The sequence below is a fragment of the Danio aesculapii genome, chromosome 1 (assembly GCF_903798145.1).
Source record: "Danio aesculapii chromosome 1, fDanAes4.1, whole genome shotgun sequence".
NCBI classification, from domain to species: domain Eukaryota; kingdom Metazoa; phylum Chordata; class Actinopteri; order Cypriniformes; family Danionidae; genus Danio; species Danio aesculapii.
The window spans coordinates 41,464,417-41,489,259 of NC_079435.1; the positions used below are offsets into that span (position 1 = coordinate 41,464,417).

The window sequence follows — 24,843 nt, forward strand, 5'->3', positions numbered from 1 at the left end:
CTTTTAAAACCAATATAATGTTAAAAATATAAGTCTAAAGCACGAGGATGGCGAGGGATGGAGTAGATATATGCTGATTTGAGCGTGATGGATGCATTTTGACTCGCTCATAGACATCACTGTGGTCAAGTGTACCTGATAGGAATTAAGAAAAAAAAAGAATACATTGGAAGAACAGGCCAGGTTTTTTTTGTTGCTGGATTTTGGAATTCTTGCGATTCTCGGTTGATGGCGAGCCTCCCAAGTGCAGTTTCAGTGGACCTACAGGAAAGGACTGATTTCTAGGGAAAAGGGACACTTGCTTTTTCTACTATTTCTCTTTACTCAAGTAAGAGGATTTGATCCTTAAGACTGTTCTTTTTTTTTCCAAGAGGAGGACATTTTGTGAGTACTCAAAAGACAGTTGAAAGTAAATAATTAATTTATTTTATTTTGATCTTCCTGGATTTGAAACTTGATAAATGTGGAAACATTTTATTTGGTTACATGTAACAAAACAATTTGGAAATTGTTGATTTATTTGAACTCTCATCTATGTTGATTTAATTGTGAATTTAACAAAATTTTACAACATCATATAAAGGGTGCACCCGGGGTATATTTTTACTTAGTGTTTATTCTATTGTTATTTCTTTTGTGTGTGTATATAATACAGAACAACGTTGTGCAACATATCTTTTTGGCCTCTGTGAGTTACTCAGCATCACCACTACCTCCTTTCCCGTTCTTAGTAATCTTCTGATTTTAATAATTTAGTCCTTTAAGGTTTAATACCCGTTACAGTATGTATACTGATGAATATGTGGACATGTGTTTCTCTATCCAGAGAGGACCGTGCCTCATAAACTCTTCACACCACTGCTGTCTGGGGTCGTGTCCACTTCTGTTCTGCTTAGCTTCATTCTGGTAGTTCTGCTTTACAAATACATGCAGGTACTAAACCGTCATTCACATATTTAGAAGCACCATGACATTAAGTTCTGGTTTTATTTATTTCGCGTGTATTTTCTGCTTGTGCTTTTGTACATAGAAACCCAAATATGAGATCCACTGGAAGGTGATTGACAGTTTTGATGGCAACAATTATACCTACATAGACCCAACACAGCTCCCTTATGACCCAAAATGGGAGTTTCCACGGGAAAGACTGCGGTTTGGTAAAGTTATATCCACAAATAAATATCATGATTATACAGCTACTCGTTGTACTACAATTAACAATATTTTTAGTACTATTACATTTACATAGTTTGAGGTCAGTACATTTGTTTAAAGAAATTAACACTTATTAAGCAAAGAGGCATTCATTTGATCAAACTAAACTTCCAATTTTGAAATTTCATTGAACCTGAGCATTATGGGTAAAAAAAAAGTTACAAAAGAATGGTAACACTTTACAATAAGGTTCCATAAGTTAATGTGAGTTAATGTATTTACTGATAAACAAACTATGAACAATACATTTATTATAGTATGTATTTATCTTTGATATTATTAGTTTATGAAAATGAAGTCTTTTATGGTTTGTGATGGTTCGTGTTGTAACTCACAGTGCATTAAGTAACATGCACAAATTGACCTTGTGTAATGCGTTTAGTAATGTATTAGTAAATGTTGAACTATGGTTAATAAATGCTGTACAACTTTTGTTCATTGTTTGTTCACGCTAATGGAACCTTATTGGAAAGTGTTACACACAATAATTATGAAAAATCAGTATTGACACAATAGAAAAAATTACAATTTTAAATAATAATTAAAAAGAAAAATTTAAATACACAAATTCAACCAAAGCCATTTATTATTATTATTATTATTATTATTATTAGTAGTAGTAGTAGTAGTAGTAGTAGTAGTAGTAGTAGTAGTATTATTTTATATATTTTACTGTTTAGGCTCCAAACTTTTGAACAGATAAGTACTTAACTTAAAAACTTTTAATAAAAAAGTAAACAAAAAATACAGTTTAAGTATAAAATAATTTATATTATAGCTTATTTCATTATAGAATATACCATTTTTATTAATTAATTAAAGTAAAGTTAGAATAAACATCCAGTGCAGTCTCTAATGCTATTAATGTTAAGTAAAAGCTAAATGTTTTTTGCATCAATGAAGGTAAAATCCTTGGCTCTGGAGCGTTTGGTAAAGTGGTGGCAGCTACTGCATATGGACTTTGCTCAGCTGACACAGTGACCACAGTTGCTGTAAAAATGCTAAAACGTAAGTATTTATACATGTCTGTATGTTTAACTCAACATGTGTATTCAATAAATCACTAGCTTAAAAAAAAAATCATTTTTTTTATGCTATTTCGAATATTACATTTTATGCACTGGGTAATCTGACCAATGAGAGCACAGTAGGCTTTCCTAAGAAGGTATTTAGAAAGCATTCGTTTTTATTAATAGTTTGAGACTCGTGCATGTAAACCAATTATAGAAGACGAATAGAATAACCTTTACATGGCATAATGAGCCACTTTAATATTGTTTAGGAACCTTTAGAAGCATAATAGATGGACTGTTATGTTGTTTTTGTGTGTCTCTAATTTTTTTATTACATTTTTCTCTCAAAGCGAGTGCACACTCCACTGAGAAAGAGGCTCTAATGTCGGAGTTAAAAGTCCTGAGTTACATCGGTAACCATATAAACATCGTCAACTTGCTTGGCGCCTGTACAGTAGGAGGTATGTGCTTAATACTTTACTTTCAAAACAGTGGTGACATTAAAGATATATAAGTTATAATAAGAGGTAGTAGTGTGCAAAAGTTTATCACCAGCTCTGGTATTTTTGCAGTGTTTCAAATCACATATTTATGTTTTGGTCTCTTAATTAAAAGACAAAAAGAAAGTATGAGAAATGTAAACTTTTAAAAATTTCAAATGTTTTTTTCTTGAAAAAAAACAAACAAATAAATATATTTATTGTTACACCTGTTGGCACAAATTACACTGTCCTGAAATATATCAGGCTTTTCTGAGTGCTTCCTCAAGTTGAGTTTTAGAATTACGCTTTTGTAAATAAATAAATAAAAAAATTATGTATTTATTTATTTATTTATTTATTATAACAATGTTGTTGACATCCATTAGCCTACATATTTTTTTAAGTGCAAACATTTGTTTTAAAACTATTTCTAAATTCAGTTCTAATTTCCAGCAAACCAATAAATGAACAATAATAACGAAGTGTGGTCAAAAAACTGAGTTATATCCAAACACACATTCTGTTCTTATGCCCCATATGGTGGTGCATACGTCTCCAAAACCTGACAGATGGGCAAATCTAAACATGTTTTTATTAAAACAAATATAAATATGCATATAATAAATAATACTGCTAATAATAATAACATTATACAAATGCAAATTTTCATGAAAGAACTGAAAAAAAGTCCTCCGAGATGAGGCATGGAGGCAGAGGTTTTTATATATATGGAGTACATAATAATTTTTGTAACATTTTAATCCTTTATTTTCTTTCATTTGTAAAGATATTTGTTTATTGCTATACATAGTGTGTGTATTAATCGTTTGAACCTGCATAGCCGTATAACTAACGTGCTGTGCGCTGGACTTTAGACCAACTTTTACTCGGTCAATGGCGCAGTCTATTTCAGTTTCTGAAAAAAATATGTGCCAACAAAATGCCTTAACACACCTTTATAGACTGGCACTCGCATGAGTTGATGAGGTAGCGCAAAAGGATTTGCTATTTAAACAACATGGCACAAAACGTGAGAATTAGGGTTGCACTGGTAAAATAGTAACAAATTTCGCCAAACACATGTTGTGTCTTATTGCACCAGGTGTATGATAGGGCCCTAAAACTGTCAGTATTTTATTAGCTATTTTTTCTCCAAACATGAGTTCACTCTTCAGCTATAAACCAATATATAATGTATAAATGATTATTATGCCATTGCCAAAACAACAAATCTAATGGTGGACTTAAAGTTTTACACAATACTGTATTTATTTTCTTTGTCCTCAACTCATTCCTGCTCCATAATACTATCTTTGTTTTGGTTGAAACACATTTGGAGTTCCACTTTTTTAAACAATTAAGGTGAAATTGGATTTACTTGTCAGTAGTATTTAACAATTTATTATCTATTTTTCAAAGAAACCTATTGTATAAGCTTTTCATAGGATTATATTGACCTTATTCTTCAATGCGGAAGTGCGCTCGTTTTTGCGATTGTTTTAGAACTTCCGATTCAGCTGCCAATGGGAGGAATGACTATGAATAATAAACGGCAGAAAACGGTTGAACTACTTACTCTACAAACAAATGTTTGCATGACAATACAGACAAAGTAGAATAATATAATAAGAAAATATCAGTTTGCAACATCAAGCAGCAAAACGAGCTGTTTTTAACATCTAATAATGAATGGAAGTGAATGAGACCGGAAGTCTCGTGCCAAAATGATTCAAATGGCTGCGCCCTCTCGTACGCGGAGAATAAGGTGAATATCTTTGCATGTATGCAATTGTATTTGTGTCATTTTTGGAGCTTAAAATATAAATGTGTTCTTGTATTGGAAAGAGCGGCTCAGTTTATCTACCTTAAAGTTGTTCTCAGTTTCTTCTATCTGGCGAATGTGTTTCTTTTTAAGTTTCACAGAATAAATGTACATTTAAAATGTTATGAGGGTGTGAAATTGATAAAATAATTTTTTTGGGGACAGGAAAGTCAATAGTCTTAATGCATTTCCCCCCCCAACAGGTCCCACTCTAGTGATCACGGAATACTGTTGCTATGGTGACCTGCTAAACTTCCTAAGAAGAAAGCGGGATGCTTTCTTCAGTTCCAAAACAGGCGATGGATATTACAAAAATCTGCTCAGCCAAACACAACCCTCAATGTAAGATTGCGTGTGAGAAATATGGTGCTGCATTTATGAGAGTATAGCCGTCCTTTGTTGGGTGTTGTAATGTAATCCACCATCTATTATCTGCATGTGTGCGCACACAGAGAAGGCACCGATAATGGTTACATGCCCATGAGGTCATATCAGAAGAGATCAAATCAGACAGGTAGACACATCCCAAGAAAAACACAAGCAAAAATACATTAAATTTACTACCAACTTTCATCATTGATTCATTTTCTTTCTGTATCATCTGTCATTCAGAATGGTGTGATGACAAAGATGATCTATCTTTGGATACTGAGGATCTGCTCAGCTTCTCGTATCAAGTGGCTAAAGGCATGGACTTCCTCACATCCAAAAATGTAAGTGTGTATTACGTTTATTCACCTCTCAAGTTTCAGGGCGGGTTGAATGTGGAGTCCTTGTAAAGCCAGCTCATTCTCCGAATTAACAGAGGCTAGTGAATATGTTTTTTGACTGATAAATTAATGTGTGCCTCCATGCGTTTGCAGTGTATTCACAGGGATCTGGCTGCCAGGAATGTTTTACTCACTCAGGGTCGAGTGGCGAAGATATGTGATTTCGGTTTGGCACGTGACATCACAAGAGATTCCAACTACGTCCTGAGAGGAAATGTGAGGAAGTGTTATATTTGCTTTACCACAGTCACACCTACTGTCAGGCTCTATTAATATCCAGCATAAACAGCTTTTCATTTTAGATTGTACACTATATAGACTAAGTCAATATTTATGACTGCATTTGGAGATTCCATCTTTGATTTCCGATTTGCTGTGCATTTTTTTAAACTGTCCAGGTTCTGCACTGCTCTTACAGTTGCCTTGCACTTTTTATTCTGACTTTTTTAAAAATCTGAAGTCATGTAGTTATAGTTTAAAATACAAAAACTGCCTAGCAACCCCTCAGAACACCCTAACACCTTAGCTACCGCCTAGCAGCCACTCAGAACACCTTAGCAACTGCCTAGCAACACCTTAGAAACCAGTTAGCCAACACTCAGAACACCCTAGCAACCATCTAGCAACACCTTATCAAACACCTAACAATGACCTCACACACCCTTGAAACCCCCTAGCAACACCTTAGCAATTACATAGCAACCACCTAGCAACACCACTCGTAACACCTTAAGGCTGATTTACACTTGTGCGTCAAGCGCATGGTATGCTTTGGGGTAGCCTTCGTGCGGTCACATACCCCTCGTAGTGGCTGATGCCGACGCTGACACGCACCTCTCAAAAAATGTAGCTACACATCGCAATGATGCATAACGCAAGCTCTTTGATTGGTCGGCTTGGTAGCTGTGACCAGTGTGGGTGGGACTGAGAGCCGTGCGGGCCAGATGGAGCAAGTTTTTGCAAGGTTCGAGTCCTGTGAAGTAGAGCTAGATGGAAACTTTACCTTAAGGCCCAATTCCAATTCTATTTTTGTATCCCTACCCCTTCCCCTTCCTCTTGGCCCTTGATACAGAGTGTGAAGGGTAAAGGGCTTCAAAATTTACAGCACTACAACACCTGCACACATCATTATGTCATCATGATCTCTTACTTCATATGAGATCGATGATGGGGACTGCTGTAATCATTCCAGTTACGTTATTTTTTGGTATTTATCTTCAGGAAATCACTGAAGGCAACAATATCAGGTTATCCTAACGATGTGTTGCAATATTATCGTAACTGTACTGTGCTTTCCACTGTGGCCATAATAATCTATGTAAACACACGAAAACAACATTAACACTGTAAAAAGCTCATTCACGGCCATTAGACTTTTCTGACAGGGGATTTGAGTGTCATTTTAATTCATAGATTAAACATCAGAAACTGAACAACACTGACTTTCTACTGCCTACAATTATCTTGGCTGATACTGTATTTTCGAAATAACTAAAGCATTGTTCAATATCACAAGTACTGCGTTTCTTTCCTAGGCACGTCTGCCAGTGAAATGGATGTCCCCGGAGAGCCTGTTTGCTTGTGTGTACACTTTTGAGAGTGACGTCTGGTCCTACGGCATCTTACTATGGGAGATCTTCTCTCTGGGTCTGTATATGAGCTCATAATAGGCCTATGAAATATCCCACGCACCAAGAATACACCTAACAGACTCTAAGTGAATCATTGCAGCTCTCATTAGGTGAAAATCTGCCTGCAGGTAACACACCATATCCGGGGATTCCAGTTGGATCCACATTCTATAAGATGATACAAGACGGATACAGAATGAGCGAGCCTGAGTTCGCCCCAAGTGAAATGTAAGATCTACTGTCAACATTTAATATTACTATTGTGAACATTTCTGATTTTGTCAGTCAGAAAGTGATTATTAGTGTGTGTTGTTAGCTAAGTGATTGACGCATCACAACTGTTCATATCTTATCTGTAATCTATGGTGCTCTTTTATTTTGTATTTTCTATGGCAGTGACTTTGCATTGCTATACATATGCCAAAAAACAAAAGCAACATGGTTTGCAATACCAAAAATGCTAATGTTTTCTGACAACACGACAACTTGCTTTATTACAACTTGGATTATTACATCTTTTGAGGCAGTGGAGGAAACAGGAAGCTGTCTTGCTTGGTAAACATTTTTCTGCTGTCTCTGCTGGTCTCAACATTCAATGTAGCTTCAAGCTGATTTGTAAAAACTGCATTTCATGTTATTGTGTTTTTGCCATTAACCATTGCCAAATGTGGTCAGATCCCTACCAGAGTCTGAACCAGGAATAACAGTTTTCTATTTAGTTTTCTATAATACATATCATTCCTCTAGGATTTTTTCCAGCTGTGGCAGCAGGCCTTTTTTACACAGATCTACCAACTACCTGTGGTGGTTTTTCAATGACAAATGTCGTGAGCGCAGTATTAGAAGTCGAGATCGCATTTATGTAATAGCCTACGAGCATGCAAATGCACGCAGATCTTCTTGTGCGTTCTCAAATAAATAGTGCTGAAGTGCGTTTATGTAACGAGTACATCTCCAGCATTTATTAGATTTGCTAGGAATATTTATGAATGTCTCTAGTAGACCTACAGAGTGATATTAATGCGTCCTGAGGTAAAGAGAAACAGCTATACGTCGTGTTTGCTGGCCTCATGCATTACGCACCTGTCAGTGAGTCTGTCAGTACGTAACCTTAAAGGCTTAAACAAATGACGCACAGCAGCACTACGGCTACAGAAATGTTTGCGCTGTTATAATTTACTTACTTTTTAATACGTTTTGGTGCGATTTATTACCCGCTATTAAAAAAATGGCCCCGCCATGGAAAAATTAATGTAGCATAAACCATGCATATTATAAATGTTAATGGCATTGCTGAATTTTTACCTTCATTACTTCATAGTTTTCAGTGATGCATGATCCATTTATCAAAGATGAAAACAGCTGCTTAATATTTTTGCTAACAATTCTATGAGCATTTCTGTGAACTAAATATATATAAATAGGTTAGTTAGTTAGCTGGATTTGATTATTGATGATTTGTCATGATCCAGGATAGTTGTGTTCTTCAAAACTCATCCAGTTGTTGGCAACTGGTCCGCATGTTCAGCTTATGTGGGGCAGCTTATTTCATACAAACAGGATTATCATTTTGTGTCATTAGCAAAAGGTGATACAAAAGTATGTACCAACTGCTAATATTTTCTTACAAGAGTACTATATTAAATTATAATTGTTTTGAAATCAACTATTTGAAATTATTAAAATTAAAATTCGTATTCTACACCCAGACATAAAGGCACAAAATCTCCAATTGGGTATACAATTTCAAGGGATCCAAAGAGAACATTGTGTGTTGCGAACATTTTCTACAATATTCTGAGAATTGTATGTGTAATGTGAAGTGACGCTGAAAACCGGATCCAAATGCAGGTTTACTTAGCAGAATGGTGGGGCAAGCAACTGTCAACACAGGGGCAAACAGATGTATGCAGGCCAATCCAGATATGTAGTCTAAATAACAGGCGGGTGGTCAGAAGGCAGGCAGCAGACAGGGATAAACAATAAAACAAACAAAGCGAGGGTCAAAACCGGCAAAGCAAGGAAAACGCGCTGTAATGTCACAGAAACAGATAACATACTCAGCAACAATGTGTGTGTGTGCTGTCTTTATAGTCCTTGTAATCAGTCTATGTGCTGCATCAGCTGTGTGAGTCTAATCAATGGAGACCTAAAGCAGGTGCGTGTGCAGAGCAGGACTGGATCTTGTAGTCCATATAGTGGCGGTTTGTAGTTCTGTGTGATCTGTGTGTTTACCAGCGATCTGCACAGGTTGAGTCGCTGGTGATCGTGACAGTATGATAATAGACATGGCAAATGTTCTCATAAAAAATTTTGTGATGAAATAATTCTATAATTTACAGGAGTCCTGCACAACCACATTAATGGCTAATTATTGTTTAATATGACAGCGAGATGCAGGCACTTCTCAAATATCAAAATGCTTTTTGATACAAAATATTCTAAATGGCCAGTTACTCCTTACACCACGGATTAAGGAAATTGGTTACCGTCACATAGAAAAACAAAATAAATTGCTAAATACTACACTCTTGGCAGATGGAACTGGTAAGTCTTTGAAAATAGCCTACAGCAAATGTGGAAAGTTATTGCATATCATTTAACAAACCATTTCTTTTACTATGAATTTTGAATATTAATAGATTATTAATCACCAGCCATTGGCTGCATTGATGATCATGATTATGAGGATTGATATATCTGCCCTTCACAACAAACACGAGCACATAGAGTAATCTTAGATTACACATCAGCATAATGACTTCATCTGATTAATGTTCAATTACCAGATATGTAAGCAAAATGCAAAAATTTGTATTAAATGAAACAGTTTGTTAAATATGGTACGCAAGAGCATTTGTTGTGGGTGGGTAAAAGCATTACACTATCATGTGTGAAGTATTTAGCAAATTATTTAGTTTGATTTTCAGAGCGGAATTTGTTTGGGATAGTGTCAAGTTTCTTAATCCTGTGGCATGAGGCATAACTGGCCATTTAAGTAGGTTTGGCATCAAAAAAAAAACATTTTAATATGTGAGAAGTGACTTCCAGCACAATGTTGCAGATGCACAGGATTACCATAAATTATATGTATTTTTTATTGTGAATTATTCCTTCACAAAAAAGGGAAATTTCTCAGTGAGAATACTGGCCATGTCTATTGTCATACACTCTCAGAAATTATACTAAATGGTGTGGTACCTTTTCAAAATACGCATTCGTAACTAATAGGTCCATATTGGTATCTTAATATTAGTACCACTCCTGTGACAGATTTTGTTCCTCTTGTTTTTTGGAATGCAGCTTAAGTGAAGTTTATTTATAAACTAATTTCGAGAGGATCTTGTGCTCATGATTGACCACAGCTGGTCCCGCATTAGCTAACACATGATTCACCAATTCACCAAACTCACTATAAATAACCAGAGTGTCTTACCTTAGTCATCTTCGCATTGAAGAACCCTCCTTCCACCCCTACACCTCCTCACTTTTCCTTGACAGAGCAGCCCAGTGGTTAGTACTGTTGCCTCACAGCAAGAATGTTACTGGGTCAAGTCTTTACCTGGCCAGTTGACATTTCTGTGCAGTTTGCGGTTTCCCCCGAGTTCTCTGGTTTCCTCCCAGAGGCCATGCAACATAGGTAAATTGACCAAACCAAATTGGCACCACAGATGAGCTCTTAATCAGCAGTATACTTTCATAGCAATTCCTAATCTGGCATTTGCCATAACAAGCAGGGGAGTTCTCAAGACCTATAGTACCTCAGCTCAAACTCCCCTCTCAGCCTGCAAATGGAAAGGAGCCCTGGCTCGAGGATCTTATGAGCTCAGGGCTCTCTCCCAGGACAGCTTGCCAAACAAAAATTTAGACTTTTTTTTTTATGATTAACAATGCTGTTATATTCCCCAATTTAATACAGTACTCCTGTTAGAAAATATGAGCAGTTGGTACACCAGTATCACCTTTGTTTAAATGGCCCAATCTAATCCTGTTTATATGAAATTAGCTTGCTCCCGAGCAGGTTTGAGCTACCAGACCTGATGCCATGACAACAACTCCTGAAGGAGTTTTGAAGAACGAAACTATCCTGAATCATGTCAAATCATCAATGATCAAATCCAGCTAACGAAGTTATCCACATACAAAGAATGAACCCCAGAGCTTCAAAATCACCACCAACAACAAAAACAACACAGTGTAGGCATCTTGATACAAAATAAATGACCTGACATTGTGATGTTGTAAATTACAACTTATCAGCTCATAAATACAAACTTCCCAGAATACCGCTTGAATCTGATGTGCATGCTAATGAGTCTCACGTGCTTGTTTTTCCAGTTACGAGGTAATGAGATGGTGCTGGAGTGCCGACCCTCTAAAAAGACCACCTTTCAAGAAGCTGGTGGAAAGAACCGAGCTCCTGCTGTCGGAAACCACCAAACATGTATGTTTTGACTCAACTCAGCAACAGCAAAGAAATGCTTGCCCTGATGCAACTCCTCCAGTTAAGTGTGCGACTGTATCTTGCAGGATTACTTGAATCTCAGCACCAGTGGCAGCTGCGAGGCGTTTGTTCCTCCAGGCTTGCAGAGGCCACAAAGGCTGAGCTCAGTGGGCAGCTCAACAGCCTCCACTCAACCCCTGCTGCAGGCTACAAATGATGTTTTTCTGGAACATCAGAGCATATAAATAACGTCCCCATCACCATTGTCTCAATAGGTTTGACCTAAAAGCCTTATCTTCCCGTTTTCCTTTTACCTTTAATCGTGGCATTTAAGGGCATCTAGTAAAATGACCTGCCCTCTGTTTGGCTCAATGCAACTCCATTAGCCTTGTCTTCGAAAGATATTTCCAAATACTGGAGACGCAGCATGTCCAGCCATGTAACTCTTAATGTATTTTTCTAAATGCAGCTGTTTTATTGTATCGATCGGCAGTATTTTGAGTGCACGGCCAGGCAAGCGTTTAGATGTAGAACCTAATGTTACCTCACCAGATAAATGACCAGCTCTACTGATGACATCATCATGTAGCGAGTGACTCTCTGATGTGATATCATGCTATGTTTTTGCTAGTTTTTTTGTTTGACTGGGTGAACAACTTCACTGATCTGTAAGGTAGGTCACTGGTAAAGATGTTGAACCCAAGGTGAGTCTTGTTTCAAGCGCTTAATATTAACAAATGGAGGTTTCTGTTCATACGTTCTACTCTTTTCCGCATGTGATAGAACAGGTTATTTATTCATCATGTATTGTATGCTCATCTGAACTGTAAGTTAAACTTACTGGTGTAATTTTCATATTTATTAATGATGAATAAGGGGGTAGGGGTGTGTGATGTTGACGTTTGTTTCTCGCCAAATGTATTTTCAAGAGTTCCCACTTAGATATGCTTGGCGTTTAAAGCAGGTTTGGCATGCTGTCCTGGGAGAGAACCCTGAGCTCGGAGATATTTGAGCCCAAGGCTCCCGCCCGGTCGATAAGCATATCAGGAGATCCGAGATCAGGTAGGTCTCGAGAGCTCCCCCTTTTGAAAAGGGAGGAAGAGGAGGAGATGGGGTGGAAGGGGGGATTCTTCCAAACGAAGATAGAAACAGTAGGGAGAAAATGATCCATTTATAGTAAACTAGGATCACTCTGTTTGGATTATTACTGATTACAGATGAGTGGCCAGACGTGCTCAATCATATCACATGCTCCTCTCGAAATTAGTTTATGAAACTTCACTTTGTGCATATTACACAAGTCTCCAATAGACGGACACCATTGACTACGTTTACATGGACACCAGTAATCGAAGAATTCACCTAAATCTGATTAAGACAATAATATGATTAAGGTGCTTACATGAGTTGCTTTTCGAATGTTCCTTTCATGATCCCGTTTAAATGTTATAACACAGATTGATTAACGTCATTACTATTTACGTTTCCTCCGGAGTTTCATGTACAGGGTTCATACGGTCATGGAAAAGTCATGGAAAGTCATGGAATTTTGACATGGCATTTTCCAGGCCTGGAAAAGTTTTGGAAAAACAGAAAAACCCACAAAGTTTTGTAAAAGTCATGGAAAAAAAAGTTTAACAAATATCTGAATATATGAATTTGGGCTGCGCTAAATGGGAAAAATCTGACATTACCTTATTTTGTATTTCTGTGATATATATATATTGCGATGTGAATACAATTTCACCAGATGATTTAACAGGTTTATTTGGATTGATTGGGGGGATTTTGTAGAGGAGTGAATCTCGAATAACATATAACAAATAGATTAAAAGCATTGATAAATAAAATATGGTAAAGAAAAAATGAATTGTAGTTTTCAGGGATTCATTATTTAGGTACAGATATTGAAAAATCAACACTGCATAGTCTTCATTGTATATTATTTAATCTGTATTAAAGTTGTAAAATATTTATTGTGGCCGGATGTTTTAAAATTTGAAATTTTGAAACAGTCAAAGATTAAAATGTACTCACTATTTACTCACACTTCACTTGTTTCAAAACTATAGGGGTTATTCAGTTATATTCTTTTTGTGTTCATTTAAAAAAAAAAGAAATGAAAATGGTAAATCTCTTTAAAAATGCATGCAGATGATAAACTCCATTCTAATTAAACTCTATATTAAACTATAATCCCAACATTGCATATCCTGCGATATGACTATTGCGGATGCACATATTGCGATATCGATTCTGAAATGATATACTGTGCAGCCCTAACTTGAATATAGGTTAGTTGTCTGTACTTATTTTCTGTTTTTGGCTTAACTTGCTCTCACATTGTTTCATGACATTATATGAAACATTACGTCATGAAAATATACTTAAAAGTATTGGAAAAGTCATGGAACTTTAGTAGTAAAAATTAGTATGAACCCTTCATGCAATTTCAGACGTTTCATTTAAAATGTTTCATTTAACATTTCATTCATGCCTTCCGTGACAAAAAGGTATTGGTTGCGAGTACAAATTAAGGACTAGTGGAAGAGTGTTTTTTTTTTTTATGGTATTTGATACCGCACACTGAATTGGAAAAAAAAAAAATACTCCACATTTCGCGGCGCTTATGTCTTTGGTCTTTTACTAACTCGATAGCAGCAGAGAATAGTGTCACAGCTGTGTCGGTATAAAATATTCTGTCGCAAAACGCGGTGAAAAGTCCTACACAACGGTAATAGTTTGATTAAGGTGTTTACATGTCTGTACTGCACTTCAATAATGCGACTAATATCTGCATTTATCGGATTTCTGTTTAGTTGATGACTTTAGTCAGATTAAATTAATCATAAATCACTGTTTACTTGGTAGGCTCTTAGAGTATTGTCTTAAATATATTAAAATCAGATTATTGGTGTCCATGTAAACGTACTCATCGTCTTATTGAGCGATTACTGACATCAGAACAGCAGAAACTGTTGCTAATTCACCAACATCACTTTAGAATGATTCTCTAGCGTAATGTCTAAAATGATGACAAAACAGGTGATTTTAAGATTATAAAGCTGAACATCATAAAAATGCCATCAGTCTAGAGACATCTCCCAGTATTTCTCTGTTGCAAGCAGGATATCACAATAATTAACCCTGAAAATGACAAAGCAAAGCAAACACTACCAGATTACTGTGGTATAAATACAGCACTACAGCATACAAAAGAGAGAGATCGACCAGAGTTTTTCTCCTCTAAGGGCTTGTTATGCTGTCTCTGTCATGACAGGCTGGTGGATGCCCTTGCGCTGTCTCTCAGAAATTATAACTATTTAAAATAGGCACTATCCTTATAGACAAACTGCATAGTTGCAATCAAAACAACTATATTCTTGCCTTAAAAAAAGTCTCAAAAGTACATTATGTTGTCCAACAGCTGCAATGGGTGTCAAACTATAGTGAGTTTGATCTGCTGTCACTATGTGGGCGGAGTAATACAGAAGGGTGAAGAGGCTGTACGAGTGCTGTTATTGCAGAATATCTCACAGCTATTAGCCAATCGGTATAGTTAAAACAAATACAATATATTGCACACCCCTTCACCTTGGCGTTTACATTATTTTTTTTTTTTTGGAGTTTGGAATTGAACATTTGAAGTGATGATTATGTGTATATAAGGAGTTGCTGTGTAAAATAAGGTTTTTAAAACAAAGCCTATAAGGATTGTACATTGTTTGTTGTAATAACTAACTGAGATTCATACTTTGATATTGGCAGCCTCCAGCCACAGTACCTGGAGGAGATCGTAATGTCCAATCCCGAAGCATGCTTGAAAAGAGACATATCAAACATCTGCTCAATGTCAACTACTGTATTTAACTAGTTCATTATTCCAGTAAATATCCAAGGTTTATCCTAGTTATTGAAAAATGCATTCAGCCTATACCATTTTCCAAGGATGGGATGTTAGTCTCACAAAGATTCAGAATGTTTTTGGATGTTGACTGTGACAAATAACTTGAACTGCTATGAGATTTGACTGTAATGTAAATATGTGATGTGTAAACTATTTTTTCAATCCATAGAGTGTTGTCATAGAGTGTTATAAAAAAATGCACAGGAGGGAACGATGTAACTTTTTTTTTATACAGAATAAACTGAATATGAATATAGAAAGAAGTCTACTTTAACAATTGTGCTTAAAATGTTGAATAGTTGATGTTAAAATATACTGATGTTACTCAATTGTAAGCATAAAAACCCAGAAACACCGTCTCAACCAATGGGGTGAATGTTGGGTGGGACTATTTGCATGTGTGACCAATCACAGACAATGAGAGAGACATCTAAAAACAAAACAAAAAGTAGACATTTCATATAGAATGTGAATAACATTGTTTGCTTTATTTCAAGATTGAATATCGTGGAGGGAAAAGTGGCCGGTTTTAGAGAACTGACAGGACAGTTTTTATAAATTCATAATCACATTGAAGGTGATACGACTTGTGAGTTTTTGTAGCAACATTTTTTTTTCCCCAAAGTGCACTGCAATCCAGAAATCATCAAAAGTTAGGGTTTAATACCATAAGACTTATTCACTTTTAAGATTATTTAGAATCATTATTCGCTCAACTGATTTCCAAAATTTGAGCTACAACAGCCGCCATCATATTGTGAAATCCCACATTCATTTTGGTTGCATACACAACTACAAGTGTAAAAAAGACATAATATTAATATTTTGGATACATAAGTTTTTAAAAGATCAGCCATTTAAACTCCTTATACATCATTTCAACCTGTCAGTATCTTTTTTTTTTTGTTGTTGTTGAGGGGAGGGCAAAATGAATCAAATTTATGATTGTACACACTATGAAACACATCGGTTTACAACATTAACAACTAATACATTTGGGTGGGGTTTCAGTGCACAACAAAAAACATACAAAAACGCAAACACAACTATGAAAGAGAATTTGATAGATTAGTGACAAATGTATCTACTTAACGGGCATCTCCACTTTAGTCCAAATCTATTCCGTTTTACCGCCTTTAAACAGTGCTCCCGGTCTATACACACAGCAATACTGTTGAACACAGAAGTAAGTCTTTTGGCATATGAAAATAAAATAGAATTATAGAATTATATTCTTATATAAAACCATTTCTGAGGTATATAGCTAACAAGCCAATGGGGAAACATCTAGAATGCGGAAATACTGCAACGCAAGAACTGATTGGTCATCGCTGGGGTTTTAAACACACAGTAACAACCCGCAGAGCGATACTGGAAGAGTTACATACTGTTATTGATATAATAACCAGCACTTGAAATTCTCTCTCTCACTCACTCATTCACACACACACAAAGACACAACTCTTAACTTTTAAGACTCTACAGCTGCACGATAACCCTGCTTCGGTTAGACTTTGGAAATAAAAGTAGGACAACATACTCGTTACTCTCCTGAAAATGGGATTTAAATAAAAGTTCCTACTTGGGACCGTCCTCAGTCAGACGTATAGAAACGCTTTGCCTTGGATGTGTGGCTTCTTGCATAGCGCATATATGAACGAGGATTCGAAAGCTTATTCGTGGCTCACACAAACTGACTTAAAAGACCATTAGGTCACATTTACTAGAAGGATGGACTCTTATTTTAGTGTGTCGAAACACATTAAGTGCTATAAAGTAATGGGGAAAGGTGCACAAAACTTTTTAGCGGACTACCAAGACGCGGCTAAAAAGCTAAATGAACATTCAACTCAAACTGGAAGCCGTTTTTCGTTTTTTTTTTTGTTATCATCAATTTTGGCACTTAAACATGGTCAAATTTGATTATTCTGCATTTAAAGCTTAAGTTATTTAGAAATAAAATTAATTTAGGTTTTTTTTTGTACACCAGAGACTTGGGGTATACCAATTTCCAAAAAAAATAGCTAAAATAAACCTAGTGCCTCAAAAGCTACAAGAATTCCTAATTATATTTGAAAAGACTACAGTAAGGGAGGAGTTAAAAAGAAAAAAAAGCTTCACTATATGCATAATATATAAAAACGTTAAAACATAATACTTAAAAATGGAAGTACAAATGAAAGTTTACACTTCATGCAGCTTATAAAATATTCAATAGTTTGCTTTGTTCCTTTTACGGTTGTGTATTTACATGGTATGGTACACAAGACTGTACAGACTCAGTTCTTTGGGCTGTTTACAGCAAAAGACTGAGAAAAGATTGAGAGTTTGTGTTTGGCAAAGACCATGCAAAAGGCTAGCAATGCTATGCGCACTGTTGTTGAAATAAATAATGAGTTTGGCAACCACCTGTCTGTCGGGTGAAGCGTTTCCGCACGGTTGCCACAGTGTCCATCTGGCGGTGTTGTGTTCCACGCAGCTGCCATGTTGAGGGAGTTCCTTTTCTGAAAAAAAATGCTGTCTTTTTATTCATAAGAGCTTTTGGATTATTACAGCACCAATGAAGAGACGATGATTGGCCAATCACGTTACTGAGACTGGGCACTAGCGCTGTCCGTCTGATGAGAGGAGACCGTTTTCTGGGGTTTCTGAGTGTGTGGTTTCAGTTGCTGCTGTTGTTGTTGTTGTGATGGAGTAAATGTGCCCTGCTGCTGAATAGGGAACGCCTGCAGGATCAGTTGTGTGGGCTGGTTGCCATGAAGAAGACGTGTGCTCTGACAAAAACACAAAAAATACAAAAACATTATTTTCACATCGGATTTAAAAATTTTGGGGGGAATGAAAGTGATTTTGCATAGTCTCTAGGTTTAAGGGTATAAAGAAGTTTCAAATTCCAAAATGGTGCTATATTGTTAGTACACATGCATATGCGTGACAGGTCTTAAACGAACCTGGGCTTTTAGCTGGCACACATTGCACACAATAGCCGGTTTTAGAGGCATTTTGGACATTTCCTGGCTGGTCCAGCCATTTCCAGCCTGGTCTTAGCTGGTCAGGCTGGGAGATGACCAGCTAAAACCAGCTTGACCAGCCTGGTTTAAGCTGGACATAGCTGGTTTTGGCTGGCTAGACTGGTCAAGCTGGTTTTAGTTTGTCATCTCCCAGCTAACCAGCTAAGACCAGGCTGGAAATAGCTGAAAACCAGCCTGGAATGACCAAAACCCCTCTAAAAACAGGCTGGTCGACCAACTAAAAACCAGCCAACCAGCCTAGGCTGGTTTAAGTTGTTTTTTTTTCAGCAGGGTAAAATGACTGTGGTGAGAAACCAAGAGTTAAAGTCTGCATGAATTGAAAGTTCCTGAGTTTTTTCAACCGATACAGAATATTGAGTAGGGGTGGAGCTTAACAAATGGTAAGAGGAGAGTGCTTAAGAACATTGCGGCTAAAACTGTCAAACAACAGAGAATGACCACCACTCCAAACGTGGAAGAAAATGGTCAGACTTTAAATGAGGATTACAAAATGTTTTTTTCCTCGGTGGATTAACATTTACAAGCCTAAGTAGAATATATAATGCTACAAAAAAGACATTCTACAACATTATTATTTTTATATAATTTATATATCATTGTATATTAAGTATACTTTACAAAAGAAACCAAAGGTTAATTAGGTGTCTTCGATATTATTCAAATTTTAGGGTGAACTATTCTTTTGATAAGTAATTCGTTGATCTATTTTAGACTGAATTGGAAAAAACAAGCTTTGTATGTTTGTATCAGGTTTGCATCTTCCAAACGCAAATTTAGTCACAGTTTTGAAGCACACTAGCTAATAGATCTCCTTATCTAACTTACTGATACTAACATCTAAAGAAAAACTAAATTTTCACGGCATCTTTAAGGCTTATGAACTACCTTTGCAAATGGCATTATGTACACCTTCCTACACTTCAAGAACTGTACTCTTCCAGAGTAAAAGGGCTCGCAAAATCACTCTGGACGCCTCACACCCAGCACACTACCTGTTCGAACTGTTACCGTCTGGTCGGCGCTTCAGAGCACCAAGCACAAAAACAGCCAGACACAGGAAAAGTTTCTTTCCTCAGGCTGTCTACCTTATGAGCAGTTAAATATTCCTCTACTGTGCAATAAATATGTGCAATACTTTCTCAGACGCACTTGCACACAGCACCTTATATCAATATACAATGCAATACCTTCTCCATTCGCACATGTACACAGCACCTTATAACCTGTATATTTATAACAAATCTGTACACACAATTCAACATCCAGATTTTTTTGACTAACTGCATCTCTGTTTAACGTTTATCTTTCTTTTTTTCCATATTTATTTATTTTGTGTTGGTCACCTGTCACTTTATGTACACTGGAAGCTTCTGTAGCCAAAACAAATTCCTTGTGTGTGAAGCACATTTGGCAATAAAACTGATTCTGATTCTGATGTACTACATCATATACAAAAAAATGAATTAGTTGTGTAATTGTGTGCCCAAATGTAGTGTTTAAATGAGTATTTTACATTTATTTGGCTGGTCTACTACAGGGGTGCCCAAACCTTTTCTTATGAATGGTCAAAACCCAAATTTGACTGAGGTCTATGGGTCAACGGTAAACATATCAAACTGTATTACAAAGTTTCCATGGATAATTTCCTCATTTATTTCTAAATAAATAGAAATATTCCTTAAATAATATTAACTAATGAATTATGCATTTTCTTTTACATTGTATAATTAACCTATTAACATCAGAATTACACTTAAAGCACAATGGAGTTTAATGCCGAATACACAAGTGGACCACATTCTGAATAGTGGTCTGTTGAGCAACATTGTTTATTAAAAAAAAAAACAAATCTAATGAATTCACATTCAATTTAAGTTAGTTTTTTTGTAGATTAACAATGAAAGAAACAAATGAAAGTAGAAATGACCATGTGCATTAAAGGTAGACATGGGCCAGTATAAGATTCTGACGGTATAATAACCTTGCATAAAAATTTCACGGTTTCACAGTATTGTGATTACTGCTCTAAAATAAGTTCTTTTTAAATGTTGGGGTAAAAAACTAAAACTTTTTCCCCTTTGAAAACAATATATTTTTTTTGAAACATTTAAAATATTTTGGAGCAGTAAACATGTCAGGTGAAATTATTCAATTGAATCATTGACTTCTGCCGTCTTCATTAGTTCAAAAACACAGATTTTTTTTTACAAATTAAAATGCCATCTTTGGATATCTTTTCTGCTGGTGACAAAACAAAAAAAATGTAAATACAAAATATTGCACATACCTTAGGAACGGTATTGCAGAATATTTTGGCGGTTTTAAAACCTTGACTTTTCCAAACCGTGGTATATCTTGAAAACGCTCATCATTTCATGCCTAATTAAAGGCATTATTATTTCCAACATTCTCCCTCTCTTCTCAGATGAGATGGTGGGCCAAAGGTTACTATGGGCCAACTTTGGCCAACAGGCCCTCTGGTCTACTATTTCCAGGAGAAATTCAAAGTGCAGATCCATACACACTCTAACAAATGTAGTAAAAAAAAACTAATGTAGTATAACCCAGTGTTTTCCAACCCTGCTCCTGAAGGCACACCAACAGTACACATTTTCAATCTTTCCCTAATCAACTACATACCAGGAGACTCCAAAACCTGAACTTAATGGGTCAGATAAGGGAGACAACCAAAATATGTACTGTTGTTGTGCCTCCAGGAACAGGGTTGGAAATTACTGATATAACCCAATGCATTGCTATTCTTCTGCTACACTCCAAAGTGTGTCAAAATTTGGATATGGCATATATAACAAGAGCTGCTAACCTAAGAGTGGTATTGTTGATGTGATGCACGATCGCTCTGTTACCTGTAAAAAGGGTTGCTGCTGTTTTGCTGACTGCTGTGTCGCCCCCTGCTGTTGACTCTGTAATGTGGCAGCTTGAGTCTGCTGGTCTGCAGGCACGGTGGGCTGCGTCTGCAGTGTTATGGTCTGCGTCTGACCCTGCTGCTGTGTAAACGGACTGTACGCGGTCACCACCTGACCCATAAACATCGACGTGGGCACCATGACTGCGCCACACGCCATTGGAGCCGTCACAATCTTCGTGACCAACTGCTGCCCGGCTGGAAACCTGAGTTAGGCAAGACCATTTTAAGAACAGGCTTTGTACAAGGTGTCAGGTGAAAAGCAGAAGAGGAGGAATACACTGTACTGTACCTGTTTATTGCATTAGCTTGACTGATTTTTGGTGCCAGATTGCTGGGTATCTGCACAACATTGGCATTGGCAGGTTGGCTGATCATCATGGTATTATACACAGGACCACACTGTGATAAAGAATGAGAGATGAGAACAATGATATCATCCATTTAGATGATGTCACCATATGAAGATGAACAAGAGATTATGTCATTGATAATGGGACTTTTATTTCCATATTACAAATATGGTGGAAACATTAAACACTCAATTCTAAATTATAGAATTAAGTAGGGCTGCACGATTCTGGCTAAAATGTAAATCACAATTTTTTTTTTGCTTAAAATCGAGATCACGATTTTCTCACGATTCTGTAAATGTAAAATAAAGGTTAATATGATTAGCCTATTGTTATTGTTAATTCTCAAACATATGATAAAACAACACTAATAATATTAGGCCTATGTGTAGGTCTACTGCTGCTTAAAATGCTACATTTTGTATAGCAGCAATTCCAGCGTTATGGATGTGACATTTGCAGTAAAAACCCAAAATATAAATTCACAGAGAAAGTATATGCTAGCATTATATTGATATATATTGATATAATTTCCAAAACACCTGAGCACAGAGTTAAGGAACCAGAAAAATATCAATCTGTAGACATGTTTTGTACTTTAAATGAGGAAAATAAACATGCGTTATGGATGTGACCAAAAAAGTCTGCGAGTTTACAGTATACAACATGCTTTGTAGAAATTCTGTGAATTAAACTGCACAACTCAAACGAAATAATGATAATCAAACGGAGAAGAGTTGTCTCACTATAGAACAAACATGACTGATTTCATTTTATTTCATATTTTTGCATTTATGAGGAAAAAGTGTCATTATGGATGTGACACTTCTGCGTTATGGATGTGAAATTGCCACTTGTGTGATTTTGGTAAATCAAATTTAATAGTGAGCCATTGAGTATTTTTAAAAGTACTGTAAAATACTTGCTTACACAAAAAACCTAGAAAAGGTTTTCGTATTTTGGTGAAAACTTAACCTTTTTTCATGGCAAGGTTGACATTTGCATGGAATTGCTCATAGTCATTATGGTGGACTTGAACAGTCTTTCAATATGTCCTGTTTGTTAATTCACAGTATAATAATGACATCAGAATATAACTATTCATAATTCTGAAGTTGATTTATTATGTTTAAGACATGTGCTTGTCATCTGTCACTGAAAACATTATTAGACCATTTGTTTACACTGGTAAAATTAGAATTTTGGCATTATCAGATTCCTTCTTGCATTATATTCAACATTATAGGCTAGGGTTGTTATACTGACACAGTAAACGTTTATTTTCATGCACAAAACTTTGTGTTCGCTATGAAAGAAAAAACATATCAAATGCTTGTCGCAATCATAACTGTAAAATGCGATATGATCATTTAAATGTGCGCACAGGTTTCACTTTCACTTTTGAGTGCGGCTCATGGCTGCTGTCACTGTGAGAAAAAAAACACATACATGCAAATCAAACCTCCCGCACGGCCCTCAAACTATCGCTCTGTGCAACAAACTGAACGTTATTTACAACTTCATTGCCTGTTATTCACAGCCTATGCAGGTTGTGTTCACTAAAGTAGGCATCTTTGGACGTGCACGCGTCACCATATGTTTTTCGCAGCGGATGCCCTTTCAGCTGCAACCAATCACTGTAAAACACACTCATTCACACACATACGCAACGGACAATTTAGCTTACCCAGTTCACCTGTACTGCATATCTTTGGACTTGAGGGGGAAACCGGATATAATATAATATAATATAATATAATATAATATAATATAATATAATATAATATAATATAATATAATATAATATATACTTTTCCAAGATTTGATGGAAAAAAATTTTAAACCTCAATTACTATATTATATGTAACCCAGTAGAATGAAGTTCTACACGTTTTAAGTTTTGAAATAATCTTAAGGTTATTTATTTATTTATTTATTTATTTATTTATTTATTAGCTATCTATTTATTTATTCATTCATATTAATTCCAGAACAGAATTAAATCTAAAATGCGTTTTGCATTCATTTGTTAATATATACATCCTAATGTTGATGTGTAATGATATGTGCGTTTGTCTTTGAGAACATGATCAGATAGCAAGTTTGATCAACCTTCACTGAAATACAAGGGGTAAACAAGTTTGTTAGATGTTCCTTTATGATTGGTTTATACGTGTTTAGTCCCGCCTTCCGGTATGGAATGTGAAATGTGATTGGTTGTTTGGGAAAAAGGGGGTTGGAGAGCCGGCAGTTTTGGAAACCGAATGAGAGACGTGCTGCGCGGCTGTATTGATTGAGAATCATTCACGGAAAGTAAAAACACGACACTGTAATGTAGATCGCGTGTGAATAACACAGTTCTGATTACTTTGAGTTTGTTTTGTGTTTGTTTTGGAGTTCGCTGTGTGGTTTTTATCAGAAAAGTTACCAGTGTCAGTTATTAATCAGTTCAGAATGAGTAGGCATTTTTTAAATGCCTAGAGTGTTAACTGACAGTAGTAGAGTTTTAAACTGAACTTCGGAGAGGGACAGTTAAACGGAAAAGCAGGAGAAACAAGGAGGACTGTGAGCTGAGCATGCGAATACACTGAAAGAGTTTTTTAAAAAAGTTGATATCACCCCAAATAGCCGGGATATTTGGTGATTCCTCTGATTACGTGGGAGTTGCCTTTCATCAGCTGGTGATTAAAAGTGAAAGCAAGCAATTGAAAGAGATCTGCGGCAGGTGATTGCTGCTCGTTGGATCGTCATCTGGATTTGTCATCTAAAGTACTGTCATATTGACTGCTGTCAACTGGGTCGCTGTCAACTGGATCGCTGGCATCTTATTCGCTGTCATCTGGATCAAAGTCATCTGGATCTGAGGTATTTTGTTTAATTTTATTTGTGCTCAGGAGAGTGAAGAGGCCATTTTCATTTCCCGGCCACAACGTACACTAGCAACGACACAGGCCTGCAACGGGGTGGGGTATGAATGTGTGTGTGTGTGGGCCCACTGAGTTTTAATTTGTTGATGGTGATGCAGTGAGCATAAAATACTCCTGCATGTTTTACAGTGCAGTTTTATACTGTATATATTTTATATAGGTGCAATTCAGTGTGTAATTTAGTGACACAATTGTAGGTACTTTCAAAAAGAAACCTATTCTGTCACCCTTTAGTCACCTGTTGATTTATAACTTTAATTGGTCGAGTGTGTAAAGGTGGTATATTTCTATATTTGTTTAATTATTATTCTTCATCGTAAA

General features: G+C 36.2%; 2 protein-coding genes across 2 annotated transcripts in view; one reads left to right on the plus strand and one right to left on the minus strand.

Annotated features, from left to right (window-relative positions):
- Positions 1 to 13,350, plus strand: part of kitb (KIT proto-oncogene, receptor tyrosine kinase b) — a 34,495-nt gene extending 21,145 nt beyond the window's left edge. The window contains exons 10-21 of the mRNA XM_056460571.1: positions 827 to 933; positions 1,031 to 1,157; positions 2,119 to 2,223; positions 2,579 to 2,689; positions 4,736 to 4,874; positions 4,985 to 5,046; positions 5,145 to 5,245; positions 5,396 to 5,518; positions 6,838 to 6,949; positions 7,062 to 7,161; positions 11,272 to 11,377; positions 11,464 to 13,350. Coding sequence (XP_056316546.1) covers positions 827 to 933; positions 1,031 to 1,157; positions 2,119 to 2,223; positions 2,579 to 2,689; positions 4,736 to 4,874; positions 4,985 to 5,046; positions 5,145 to 5,245; positions 5,396 to 5,518; positions 6,838 to 6,949; positions 7,062 to 7,161; positions 11,272 to 11,377; positions 11,464 to 11,622 — 1,352 coding nt within the window. The 3' untranslated portion in view covers positions 11,623 to 13,350. The remainder of the gene's footprint in view (positions 1 to 826; positions 934 to 1,030; positions 1,158 to 2,118; positions 2,224 to 2,578; positions 2,690 to 4,735; positions 4,875 to 4,984; positions 5,047 to 5,144; positions 5,246 to 5,395; positions 5,519 to 6,837; positions 6,950 to 7,061; positions 7,162 to 11,271; positions 11,378 to 11,463) is intronic.
- A 2,396-nt stretch (positions 13,351 to 15,746) lies between these two features.
- The window catches only part of clockb (clock circadian regulator b), a 41,462-nt gene continuing 32,365 nt past the window's right edge, over positions 15,747 to 24,843 (minus strand). Inside the window, exons 19-21 of the mRNA XM_056460583.1 lie at positions 21,535 to 21,644; positions 21,184 to 21,448; positions 15,747 to 18,058 (exon numbers count right to left, since the gene is read on the minus strand). Coding sequence (XP_056316558.1) covers positions 17,873 to 18,058; positions 21,184 to 21,448; positions 21,535 to 21,644 — 561 coding nt within the window. The 3' untranslated portion in view covers positions 15,747 to 17,872. The remainder of the gene's footprint in view (positions 18,059 to 21,183; positions 21,449 to 21,534; positions 21,645 to 24,843) is intronic.